Below are 14,063 nucleotides of genomic sequence, written 5' to 3'. Positions count from 1 at the left end.
CCGTGTGTCACAAAATTAGAATATTACTTAAGGCTAATACAAAAAAGGGATTTTTAGAAATGTTGGCCAACCGAAAAGTATGAAAATGAAAAATATGAGCATGTACAATATTCAATACTTGGTTGGAGCTCCTTTTGCCTCAATTACTGCGTTAATGCGGCGTGGCATGGAGTCGATGAGTTTCTGGCACTGCTCAGGTGTTATGAGAGCCCAGGTTGCTCTGATAGTGGCCTTCAACTCTTCTGCGTTTTTGGGTCTGGCATTCTGCATCTTCCTTTCCACAATACCCCACAGATTTTCTATGGGGCTAAGGTCAGGGGAGTTGGCGGGCCAATTTAGAACAGAAATACCATGGTCCGTAAACCAGGTACGGGTAGATTTTGCGCTGTGTGCAGGCGCCAAGTCCTGTTGGAACTTGAAATCTCCATCTCCATAGAGCAGGTCAGCAGCAGGAAGCATGAAGTGCTCTAAAACTTGCTGGTAGACGGCTGCGTTGACCCTGGATCTCAGGAAACAGAGTGGACCGACACCAGCAGATGACATGGCACCCCAAACCATCACTGATGGTGGAAACTTTACACTAGACTTCAGGCAACGTGGATCCTGTGCCTCTCCTGTCTTCCTCCAGACTCTGGGACCTCGATTTCCAAAGGAAATGCAAAATTTGCATGGTTGGGTGATGGTTTGGGGTCCCATGTCATCTGCTGGTGTCGAGATCCAAGAGGGGCAGCCAGAGAACCAGAGAGGAACAACCGGAACGACGGGACACATGACAACGCACAATGAAACACGGAGGAGAAACCACAGAGAGTAGGATTGCATAGAGCATGTCATACAGCTTACTGTGCAGGATAGGTAGCTACGTTCTGGCCCGGGATAGCAGGTTACGCAGGCTTTTGAAGGTGCGTCTAATGATCAGTTTCAGGTGCGCTGATTGCTGGTGATTGCACTGGCGCAGCCTCAGCAGGAGTGGCGCGCGCAGGTGTGCTCATGGAGGTGCAATCAGCAGAGCGCACAGATGAGTGCGCATTGGCAATGCGCCCGGGTCGTGACAAACACGTTTCAACAGTCTGGTTTTTTCTCCAGGCACCAAGTCGTTCACCACTAGACCGTTAAAATACGCTGACATGAGCGTAAATAAACAGCAGCCATGTTGAATGTGTCGCTTTTATCAGACCATGTGAGGTAAGGGGGGGAGCGGCGTCTAGGTCACATGGTTGCAAACCAGTAATTATACTGTTGACGATCAATAAACATGTTTATTGGAAATGGTCGTGTTAAAAAGCAAGTATACCTTCACCCTGAGAGAGAATGTTGGAGCCTGGATAAAAATGTGTTCCAAACATTGTAATAAATGATATGTGGATGTTGTGCTTACTTGGACTGTGATGAAGCTGTGAGGACTCAGGTGGTTTGTCTTCATGCTCTTCAGTCTTCACAGAGACAACAGTCAGTGGAAACTTGCTGACATCATCCTCCTCCTGCCCTAGAAGACACTCTCCCTCCTGAGTGATCCACACTTCCTCTTCCTCCTTAGAGTAAGGGGGATGTGGCTCCTCCCCTTCCTCTTTGAAATGAGGTGGCTGCAGTTAAAGAAAATATGTTGCTTACTTGGGGCAGCACGGTGGAACAGAGGCTAGTGCATCTGCCTCACAATACGAAGGTCCCGAGTAGTCCTGAGTTCAATCCTGGGCTCGGGATCTTTCTGTGTGGAGTTTGCATGTTCTCCCCGTGACTGCGTGGGTTCCCTCCGGGTACTCCGGCTTCCTCCCACCTCCAAAGACATGCACCTGGGGATAGGTTGATTGGCAACACTAAATGGTCCCTAGTGTGTGAATGTGAGTGTGAATGTTGTCCGCCTTCCACCCGAATGCATCTGAGATAGGCTCCAGCACCCGCCACCCCTAAAAGGGACAAGCGGTAGAAAATGGATGGATGGATGTTTTTTAAATTTTACACACATGATTCTAGTATATTCCCAACTTTATTCAAGAGTAGCCTCCAAACCTGAGAGGGCTCCATCACAACAGTTCTGTCACGGCCCGGGCGCATTCCAATGCGCATTCATCTGTGCACTCCACTGAGCGCAATTTCAAGCCACTCCTGCAGTAGCTGCGCCGGTGCACAGCTGCAATCAATCAGCAATCACACACCTGCCGCTGATGAGTCCTCTGCGCTTCTTAGGCCAGAGCAAACCTGCGTTCCGGGCCAGGACGTCGCTACCAGTTCTGTACAGTAAGCCTACACGTGTCTAGCTCTATGCGCACACTCTCTCTCTCTGCGTTCATTTGTCTTGTGTCCCTTGTCGCAATCCAGCAGCATTCCTCCGTTTCCTGGTCACGAGCTGTGTGTCTCGTCTCCCCGTATTGTCTCCGGTTCCCTGGCTGCCTCTTTGGCTCTCGACCTCCCGCCTGGACACAGACTTTTACGCCTTGCTCTTGCCCATGACCTCCTTCCTGTCCCTGGATCTCCGAGCTTGCCTTGCCCTCCATGGACTTCCGCACCTCGCTCAACACTCCTGGTAAAGTGTGGAGTGCCATCTCCAAGTTGGGGAGGAGATCTTGCCCCAAGTGGAGGAGTTCAAGTACCTAGGAGTCTTGCTCACGAGTGAGGGAAGAGTGGATGTTGAGATTGACAGGCCGATCAGTGCGGCGTCTTCAGTAATGCGGACGCTGTGTCGATCCGTTGTGGTGAAGAAGGAGCTGAGCCGGAAGGCAAAGCTCTCAATTTACCGGTCGATCTACGTTTCAATTGTTGCGTTTCGACCAGTTGTTCCTCCCAGGGAATTCAAGTTTCTGGTCGTCGCTCCCAAGCTCTTTACGACACTTAAAGCTGAGTAAAAGAACCACCAGAGACAGCATAGGTATTTTGTAATATATTTGCAAAGCTTTGTAAATGTATATGAGACCAGTCCAGCATAGAACATTCAATCGCTTAGCTAAGATGGTCTGCCCTAAAAAATATGGAAACCTTCTATTCTATCAAGTCTCTCTCCATCCCACCCTCGCTGTCTTGTTTTTTCAGCCCAAACACATGCCCATTGTCCTCCGCATCTGGACAGAAGAATAGATAAGAAGAAGGAGTATCTCTCTTTCTTACATTCTATACCCAAGGTTAGCACACAGTATTTGCAGACAACCAAAAGACCACAATTGGAAGAAAAACACTAGCTGTTTTGTAATATGATTATGAAATTAAAGAAGTAACACTTAAATACAGATATATGTAAATATCTGCCTCCGACACCATCCTCACCTATGGTCATGAACTTTGGGTTATGACCCCCGGGAAGAGCTGGACGAAGTGACTGGAGAGAGGGAAGTCTGGGCTTCCCTGCTTAGGCTGCTGACCCCACGACCCGACCTCAGATAAGCGGAAGAAAATGGATGGATGGAATAAAAATTTTAAAAAACAAGATATCCAGTTTGGACTGGTTTTTAACCTAAATTTAAATTGGCTCAAAGACTGGGAGGATCTAATGGATCGTGGAAGGTTGTTCCACAGTCCACTGAGAAGGCTCTACCTCCTCTGGTTTTGAGTCTGGTTTTAGGGACAGCCAGGAGGAGCTGGTCTGAAGACCTCAGGGTCCTGCCGGGAGAATAAGACTGAAGCAACTCAATAAGATTGGGCGGGGTTACTTGGTGCAAGCATTGAAAAACAATACATTTTCAAACAAGCTTTAAAAGTGACTGGGAGCCAATGAAGGGAGACCAGTACAGAGGTAATGTGCTCACGTCGTTTGGTTTTGGTTCAAAGACGAGCAGAAGAGTTCTGCAAGCGCGGCAGCCGCCGGAGAGAGACCTGATCCAGGCCTACGTACAAAGAATGACAGTAGTCCAGGCGTGACGTCACAAATGCATGCATAGCTCTTTAAAAGTCAGCCTGTGGAAGAAACCCTTTCATTTTGGCAAGAAGTAGAAGTCATGTCAGATTTGAAGCTGCAAACGCTGCATTAAAAGCATGTGATTAAAGCAGGGGTGTCAAACTCATTTTAGATGCGAGACCACATGGAGAAAAATCTACTCCCAAGTGGGCAGGACTGGTAAAATCACGGCACGATAACTTCAAAATAAAGACAACTTCAGATTGTTTTCTTTGTTTAAAAATAGAACAAGCACATTCTGGAATTGTACAAATCATAATGTTCTTGTTGTTTTTTGTTTTTTTACAATTACCTAGTATATATACTTTATTTCTCCCCTTCACCGGAGGGTGTGCTCTAACTATCGTGGGATCACACTCCTCAGCCTTCCCGGTAAGGTCTATTCAGGTGTACTGGAGAGGAGGCTACGCCGGATAGTCGAACCTCGGATTCAGGAGGACCAGTGTGGTTTTCGTCCTGGTCGTGGAACTGTGGACCAGCTCTATACTCTCGGCAGGGTCCTTGAGGGTGCATGGGAGTTTGCCCAACCAGTCTACATGTGTTTTGTGGACTTGGAGAAGGCATTCGACCGTGTCCCTCGGGAAGTCCTGTGGGGAGTGCTCAGAGAGTATAAGGTATCGGACTGTCTGATTGTGGCAGTCCGCTCCCTGTATGATCAGTGTCAGAGCTTGGTCCGCATTGCCGGCAGTAAGTCGGACACGTTTCCAGTGAGGGTTGGACTCCACCAAGGCTGCCCTTTGTCACCCATTCTGTTCATAACTTTTATGGACAGAATTTCTAGGCGCAGTCAAGGCGTTGAGGGGATCTGGTTTGGTGGCTGCAGGATTAGGTCTCTGCTTTTTGCAGATGATGTGGTCCAGGATCTTCAGTTCTCACTGGATCGGTTCGCAGCCGAGTGTGAAGCGACTGGGATGAGAATCAGCACCTCCAAGTCCGAGTCCATGGTTCTCGCCCGGAAAAGGGTGGAGTGCCATCTCCGGGTTGGGGAGGAGATCTTGCCCCAAGTGGAGGAGTTCAAGTACCTCGGAGTCTTGTTCACGAGTGAGGGAAGAGTGGATCGTGAGATCGACAGGCGGATCGGTGCGGCGTCTTCAGTAATGCGGACGCTGTATCGATCCGTTGTGGTGAAGAAGGAGCTGAGCCGGAAGGCAAAGCTCTCAATTTACCGGTCGATCTACGTTCCCATCCTCACCTATGGTCATGAGCTTTGGGTTATGACCGAAAGGACAAGATCACGGGTACAAGCGGCCGAAATGAGTTTCCTCCGCCGGGTGGCGGGGCTCTCCCTTAGAGATAGGGTGAGAAGCTCTGCCATCCGGGGGGGGCTCAAAGTAAAGCCGCTGCTCCTCCACATGGAGAGGAGCCAGATGAGGTGGTTCGGGCATCTGGTCAGGATGCCACTCGAACGCCTCCCTAGGGAGGTGTTTAGGGCACGTCCGACCGGTAGGAGGCCGCGGGGAAGACCCAGGACACGTTGGGAAGACTATGTCTCCCGGCTGGCCTGGGAACGCCTCGGGATCCCCCGGGAAGAGCTGGACGAAGTGGCTGGGGAGAGTGAAGTCTGGGCTTCCCTGCTTAGGCTGCTGCCCCCGCGACCCGACCTCGGATAAGCGGAAGAAGATGGATGGATGGATGGATATACTTTATTTGTCGTTATTTCTATTTTCTGAATACATTATGTGATAATGTTCATCAGTCAACTCATTGGTGTTCATTTTCAAGCTATCAAGATAAGAAAATGATATCAAAATCACACTACAGGATGTTATTTATGTAGTTTGATCATTTTCCTCGACTGATGTACTCACATCACGTGGTTTATTTTGTACATATCTACAAAGATACAAAGAATTGCTATTGCGACCTCCAGTGGACACATTTAGAACAGCTGTTTCTTTCATTCAAAAATTTCAGGTTCATTTTTATACTTAGCGAACTCATCCCACGGGCCAGGTAAAACCTGTTGGCGGGCCTGATCCGGCCCTCGAGCCGTACCTTTGACACACCTGGAGTAAAGTATAATATTCCTATAATTTGATGTTTACAGAATATTCTATACTTCTAATTTTGAAACATGAATTCGATATTTTTAAATAATCAGTAATGCACAAAATAGTGTATTTTGAAACAAATTACACTTCTGTATTCCTAAATATCAGTAATAAACAATCAATATATGTGCATCTTTTTAACAATCAAGCAAACCCAGTCCATAGTGTATTCTAATTATTTCTGCTTCGTGCATACTAAAATAATGAACTATATAGACACATGTTAGTTTTATTTACGTCACATTTTGCTTGCATTAATTATTCATTAAAAAAAAAAAAATAAATAAAAAAAGATAAATATATATATATATATATCCTCAGTGGGCGGTCGCTTACAAAAGCTGCGCGCGCAGCTTGACCGGCTCAAGATGGCGGCCGAACTCCCTGCCCCGCAGCACCCGGTACCGAAGCAAACAAAATACAAGATGGCGTTTGACAGAGAAGACGTTATTGTTCTGTGTTCTTCATCAGTGCGTCGTTTAATAGAGTAAATATCGTTAATAATTGTTTCTATTCGGATGCATTAGTCTGAGCGCACTCGTGCTAGCTTCGCTTGCCAGTTAGCTTAGCTTCCCCGTTAGCTTAGCTTGTTAGCTGCTAACAAAGAGACGCGGACGTTGTCAACACAACGCTAAGTAGAGATCAAATGTGAGTGTAAAGTGTTGTGATTGTGTGAAAATGTGCGAAAGAACGATAGCAAAGTATGAGGAGGAACTTTGTCCAACAAAAGAGGAGAAGGAGCGTCAACATCAACTACTGGACGCTGTTTTCAAGAAACATCAAGTTGTGTTACACAGAACAGGTTTGTTGACTTCTTACTCTCACATCTTTACTAACTTTATATTTCACTATTGACACTATTCTTAAATATATTGTTAATAGAAAGGTGAATTGTCTTGTGAGGATGACACACTGCTTTGTTTTTATATTGTTCATGAAAAGGAGACAGTTTCACTGCAAAAAGTGAAATCTAAGTAAGATGAAATATCTCAAATAAAGGTGATATTTGCTTATTTTCTGTCTGATAAGATAATTCTTCTCACTAAGCAGATTTTATGTTCAAGTGTTTTACTTGTTTTAAGGGTTTTGGTCCTAAATGATCTCAGTAAGATATTACAGCTTGTTGCTGAGATTTGATGACCTATATTGAGTAAAACGCGCTTGAAACTATTTTCATCCAAATGTCCAAAACACACCCAGCAATGGTGCACAGGAAAGCGGGAAGGAGAGGGGAAAAGGCGGCCAAAATGGTAAAAAGTCACAATTTTGTCCAAAATACCTCCCCGGGTTCCAGTGCCACGAGTCCCGCCGCCGGCCGTACAAGTCCCGGGATGCAAAAAATGTCCAAAGCGCAAAAGTGAGAAAAATTTGTCAAAAGTCCCCAAAAATGTTGAAAATACCTACCCAGGTTCGAGTCCCACAAGTCCCGCCGCACGAGTCCCGGGATGCTCAAAATGTCCATAACACATCCAGCCCAGTTCCATGGGGAGGAGGGATAAAAGTTTGAGAAGTCGGCAAAAGTCCCAAAAATGTTCAAAATACCTACCCAGGTTGGAGTCCCACATGAGTCTCAACCTCGAACCCGGGTGTGATTTTTGAACATTTTACCGACTTTCCTCACTTTTCTCCCCGCTTTCCCGTGGGACTTTGCTGGGCGCGTTTTGGACATTTTAGGCATCCCGGCCAGTGGCGGGACTTGTGGGACTCCAACCTGGGTAGGTATTTTGAACATTTTTGGGACTTTTGCCGACTTTTCCAACATTTACCTTGCGCAGCCATACATAAGATTTTATGTTCGAGTGTTTTACTTGTTTTAAGTGTTTTGCTCCTAAATGATCTCAGTAAGATATTACAGCTTGTTGCTGAGATTTGATGACCTATATTGAGTAAAACATGCTTGAAACTATTTTTGTCCAAATGTCCAAAACAAACCCAGCAATGGTGCACAGGAAGGCGGGGAAGGAGAGCGGAAAAGGCGGCCAAAATGGTCAAAAGTCCCAATTTTGTCCAAAATACTTCCCCGTGTTCCAGTCTCACGATTCCCGCCGCCGGCCGCACAAGTCACGGAATGCAAAAATGTCCAAAACACAAAAGTGAGAAAAAGTCGTCAAAAGTCCCCAAAAATGTTCAAAATACCTACCCAGGTTCGAGTCCCACAAGTCCCGCCGCCGGCCGCACAAGTCCCAGGACGCCCAAAATGTCCATAACCCACCCATCCCAGTCCCACGGGGACGGGAGATAAAAGTTGGAAAAGTCGGCCAAAGTCCCAAAAATGTTCAAAATACCTACCCAGGTTGGAGTCCCACATGAGTCTCTACCTCGAACCCGGGTGTGATTTTTGAACATTTTACCGACTTTTCTCACTTTTCTCCCCGCCTTCCTGTGGGACTTTGCTGGGCGCGTTTTGGACATTTTAGGCATCCCGGCCAGTGGCGGGACTTGTGGGACTCCAACCTGGGTAGGTATTTTGAACATTTTTGGGACTTTTGCCGACTTTTCCAACTTTTACCCCCCACCCGCCGTGGGACTCGGCTGGGTGTGTTATGGACATTTTGACTTGCGCGGCCGGCGGCGGGACTTGCAGGACTCGAACCTGGGTAGGTATTTAGAAAATTTGGGGGGACTTTTGACGACTTTTTCTCACTTTTGCGTTTTGGACATTTTTGCATCCCGGGACTTTTTGCATCCCCTTCCTCTTCCAACATGACTGTGCACCAGTGCACAAAGCAAAGTCAATAAAGACATGGATGTCAGCGTCTGGTGTGGATGAACTTGACTGGCCTGCACAGAGTCCTGACCTGAACCTGATAGAACACCTTTGGGATGAATGAAAGAACCAGGCCTTCTCCACCAACATCAGTGTGTGACCTCACCAATTACAAAAAATTGGGACCCCAAAATTATACTGTGGCACCCCATTTTGAAAATTCTTAGCGCCAACGCTGGTTTAGCTACACACTTTCAACACAAATAATGTCATGGTGTTAACAATGTCAGTCCAAAACTATTTCTATTCTCTCTTTATTTTATTTACTTATTTACCCAACAGACGTCCAGCAGCCCCCTCACATTAAAGAGGAAGAGGAGGATCCACAGCCCCCCCACATTAAAGAGGAAGAGGAGGAAGTGTGGATCACTCAGGAGGGAGAGTGTCTTCTAGGGCAGGAGGAGGATGATGTCAGCAAGTTTCCACTGACTGTTGTCTCTGTGAAGACTGAAGAGCATGAAGACAAACTACCTGAGTCCTCACAGCTTCATCACACTCCAAGTAAGCACAACATCCACATATCATTTTATTTCTATCAACGTGCCTCCACTTTGACAGCGTCTTTTCCCCGCCCACTTTGTTGTACAAACCCCGTTTCCATATGAGTTGGGAAATTGTGTTAGATGTAAATATAAACGGAATACAATGATTTGAAAATCATTTTCAAGCCATATTCAATTGAATATGCTACAAAGACAACATATTTGATGTTCAAACTCATAAACATTTTTTGTTTTTGCAAATAATCATTAACTTTAGATTTTGATGCCAGCACCACGTGACAAAGAAGTTGGGAAAGGTGGCAATAAATACTGATAAAGTTGAGGAATGCTCATCAAACACTTATTTGGAACATCCCACAGGTGAACAGGCAAATTGGGAACAGGTGGGTGCCATGATTGGGTATAAAAACAGCTTCCCAAAAAATGCTTTCACAAGAAAGGATGTGGCGAGGTACACCCCTTTGTCCACAACTGCGTAAGCAAATAGTCAAACAGTTTAAGAACAACGTTTCTCAAAGTGCAATTGCAAGAAATTTAGGGATTTCAACATCTACGGTCCATAATATCATCAAAAGGTTCAGAGAATCTGGAGAAATCACTCCACGTAAGCGGCATGGCCGGAAACCAACATTGAATGACCGTGACCTTCGATCCCTCAGACGGCACTGTATCAAAAACCCACATCAATCTCTAAAGGATATCACCACATGGGCTCAGGAACACTTCAGAAAACCACTGTCACTAAATACAGTTGGTCGCTACATCTGTAAGTGCAAGTTAAAGCTCTACTATGCAAAGCGAAAGCCATTTATCAACAACACCCAGAAACGCCGCCGGCTTCTCTGGGCCCGAGATCATCTAAGATGGACTCATGCAAAGTGGAAAAGTGTTCTGTGGTCTGACGAGTCCACATTTCAAATTGTTTTTGGAAATATTCCACATCGTGTCATCCGGACCAAAGGGGAAGCGAACCATCCAGACTGTTATCGACGCAAAGTGTAAAAGGCAGCATGTGTGATGGTATGGGGGTGTATTAGTGCCCAAAGCATGGGTAACTTACACATCTGTGAAGGCACCATTAATGCTGAAAGGTACATACAGGTTTTGGAACAACATATGCTGCCATCTAAGCGCCGTCTTTTTCATGGACGCCCCTGCTTATTTCAGCAAGACAATGCCAAGCCACATTCAGCACGTGTTACAACAGCGTGGCTTCGTAAAAAAAAGAGTGCGGGTACTTTCCTGGCCCGCCTGCGGTCAAGACCTGTCTCCCATCAAAAATGTGTGGCGCATTATGAAGCGTAAAATACGACAGCGGAGACCCCGGACTGTTGAACGACTGAAGCTCTACATTAAACAAGAATGGGATGAATTCCACTTTCAAAGCTTCAACAATTAGTTTCCTCAGTTCCCAATCGTTTATTGAGTGTTGTTAAAAGGAAAGGCCATGTAACACAGTGGTGAACATGCCCTTTCCCAACTACTTTGGCACGTGTTGCAGCCATGAAATTCCTACTTAATTATTATTTGCAAAAAAAAAATAAAGTTTATGAGTTTGAACATCAAATATGTTGTCTTTGTAGCATATTCAACTGAATATGAGTTGAAAATGATTAGCAAATCATTGTATTCCGTTTATATTTACATCTAACACAATTTCCCAACTCATATGGAAACGGGGTTTGTAGTTTTTGACGATTCCATAGCGAGTCTACAGACATATATAAGTTTGAACTGTACACTACTTTGTATTAGAAATGGCAACAGCGGAGGATGCATGTCCATGTACGAGCCAGTCGGCCCCACAACAAGAGGATAGAGAAAAGAAGGATCTTATTGACCAATGGCGTACGCACACAAGGCACTCTGGCTACTTTTATACCATGTATGGATAATCCGCTGATGGTTTTTCCAATTTGTGATGTCACCAACTGGGCACTTTCCAAACAGTTCGTTTGGCGGAAGTAGAAAGTAAGGCAAGATTGTTTTATAAATATCTCTGCAATACCACCATGATCTGATTTCATATTTTCAGGATTAATGCAGATCCCAATTACCATAGGTAAGACAAGTTGGTTTTGTATAATAGGGCCCCTTTAAAATCTCTATCGTTGGCCAAATGTATACTTAATATTATCATCTATCATATATACATACACATATATATATATATATATATATACACACACACACACACACATACATATATACACACACACATATATATATATATATATATATATGTGTGTGTGTGTATATATGTATGTGTGGGGAAAAAAATCACAAGACTACTTCATCTCTACAGGCCTGTTTCATGAGGGGGTTCCCTCAATCATCAGGAGATTATATATACATACATACATATATATATATATATATATATATATATATATATATATATATATATATATATATATATATATATATATATATATATATGTATATATACACATATATATGTATATATACACATATACATATATATATATATATACACATATATACACACACTTGCTTAGGCGGTCCATCGTAGTCGAAGATGACGTAGCTTCCATTTTGTTGCTCTGGTCGGTGGCTATCGTTGCTGGCGACGATGCCACGCCATATGACTATGAAGTCCGATCCTGGAACCACACGTCCTGCCACAGTGGGGACATGTCAGGCCTGGATCAGGGGGCTGGGATGGTTCTGGAACTGCAGGGTGGTGTCTTCGCCTCCGCTGATCCCTCCGGTGTTGGTTCCGACACTCCTCCAGATACATGACCCCGTCATGGCACAGCAAACGCCACAGCGATCGATTGGCTGCAGCTGTCTCAAGTTCGTGGGGTTTGATGTTGCACCTCTTCAATATCCCTTTCAGTTGGTCTTTGTACCTCAGCTTTTGTCCTCCGGGCTTTCTGCTGGCTGAAAGGAGCTGACCATAAAGCATCTGACGAGGCAATCGGTGTCCTGGCATCCGGATGGTGTGACCAACCCACCGGAGTTGTCGCTTTGCCAGGGTGGCCTCTATGCTTATGGACTCAGTGCGCTGCAAGATGTCCGTATGAGGAACTCGGTCCTGCCATGTGATGCCAAGAATGCGTTGGAGACATCTGATGTTAAATGCATCAAGGCAGCGGATGTGTCTGCGGTATATTGTCCAGGCTTCTGACCCATACAGCAGAGTTGAAACACACACCGCCCTGTAGACTAACACTTTCGTTGAGGTTCGAAGGTGGTTGTTTTCAAACACCCGGGAGCGCAGTCTTCCAAAGGCAGAGGAGGCTGAGTTGATACGAGCCTGGATGTCATCATCAATCTGGCATGTTGGGGTCAGAATACTGCCGAGGTAGCAAAACTGCTCAACGAGCTTGAGGGGTGTGCCGCTGATGGTAAAGACAGGGGGTGTAGGGGATGGGGACCTCTCCTGGATGAGAACCTCTGTTTTCTGAATGTTGATCACCAGACCTAGTGAGCGGTAGACTGATGACATGGTGTCTAGTGCATGCTGCATGGCATCAGGAGTGTGAGCGAGGAGTGCGCAGTCGTCTGCATATTGCAGCTCCTGGATGTTGGTGCCTGCCATCTTCGTCTTTGCCTGTAGGCGCCGGATGTTGAATAGGCTCCCATCCAGGCGAAACTCGATGGAGACACCACTATCCTTCGTGATGGACTGCCGGAATAGGAGTGTGGCTGCTGCCAGGAAAAGATTGAAGATCGCTGGGGCCAGTACACACCCCTGCTTCACCCCTACTTTCACGGGGAAAGAGGAGGACTGCTCACTGCCTACAAGTACACAGGCCTGCATACCATCATGAAACTGTTTTAGTATGTTGAGAAACTTGGGGGGGACACCAAACTTCTTGAGGATGCTCCAGAGCAAATCACGGTCAACTGTGTCAAAGGCCTTGGTGAGGTCAATAAAGGTAATGTAGAGGTCCTTGTTTTGTTCCCTGCATTTCTCCTGGATTTGACGGGCAGCGAAGATCATGTCTAGTGTACTTCGGTTCTTTCTGAAGCCACACTGTGTCTCTGGGAGGATGCCCTCTGTTAGAAATGTAAGGCGAGAAAGCATAATCTTTGCAAGTACCTTGCCGGCCACTGAGAGAAGGGAGATGCCACGACTATTTCCACAAGATGATTTATCTCCTTTCCTCTTGTAGATGGTGACGATGTTGCTGTCTTTCCATTCTTGAGGCAGGGCCTCCCTGTGCCAGATGGCTAGTATGAAGTGAAACAGCTTCCGCTTTAGTAGATAGCCTCCCTTCTTTAGGATCTCAGCCGGAATTCCGTCAGGGCCAGGGCTCTTGTTGTTTTTGAGACTCCTGATTGCAGTAAGAACCTCACTGAACATGGGAGGGTCATCAAGGAAGGGAGAAGGCGGGAGATCTGGGAGTGCATTGAGCACTAATGGATCAGAGGGGTTTATTTTATTGAGCAGTGAGTCGAAGTGCTCAGCCCAACGCTCAAGAATTTGTTGTTTATCCTTGAATAACACATGTCCGTCTGCGGATCTTACTGGAGCGATGCTTCGCTTTTGTGGGCCATAGATGGATTTTGCAGCAGCGTAGAATGCGTAGGTATTATTAGCATCTGCATATCCCTGGATCTCCTGGGCTTTTTTGAGCCACCACTCATTTTCCATGAGCCGCAGTTGTTTCTGTGTCTCTGCTCTGGTTGTTTTATAATGGTGGAGGAGTGATGGAGAGTGAGGGTTGGAGAGCAGGGCAGCATGGGCTTTGCGCTTGGCGTCCAGCAGCTCCTGTATTTCTACCGAGCTGTTGTCGAACCAGTCTTGATGGTGCTTCTGAGTAAAGCCGATGGTTTCAGAGGCAGCTTGATGTAATGTTGACCTCAGTTTTGCCCACTCACTGTCCATG

General features: G+C 46.0%; 2 protein-coding genes across 2 annotated transcripts in view; one reads left to right on the top strand and one right to left on the bottom strand.

Moving 5' to 3' along the window:
- The window catches only part of LOC133575713 (uncharacterized), a 177,242-nt gene that overhangs the window by 146,047 nt on the left and 17,132 nt on the right, over positions 1–14,063 (bottom strand). The window lies entirely within an intron of this gene.
- The window catches only part of LOC133575772 (uncharacterized), a 39,740-nt gene that overhangs the window by 21,159 nt on the left and 4,518 nt on the right, over positions 1–14,063 (top strand). Inside the window, exon 3 of the mRNA XM_061928597.2 lies at positions 8,986–9,202. Coding sequence (XP_061784581.2) covers positions 8,986–9,202 — 217 coding nt within the window. The remainder of the gene's footprint in view (positions 1–8,985; positions 9,203–14,063) is intronic.

This window comes from Nerophis lumbriciformis, linkage group LG33, assembly GCF_033978685.3.
Source record: "Nerophis lumbriciformis linkage group LG33, RoL_Nlum_v2.1, whole genome shotgun sequence".
NCBI classification, from domain to species: domain Eukaryota; kingdom Metazoa; phylum Chordata; class Actinopteri; order Syngnathiformes; family Syngnathidae; genus Nerophis; species Nerophis lumbriciformis.
This window is presented reverse-complemented; position numbering and strand designations above follow the sequence as displayed.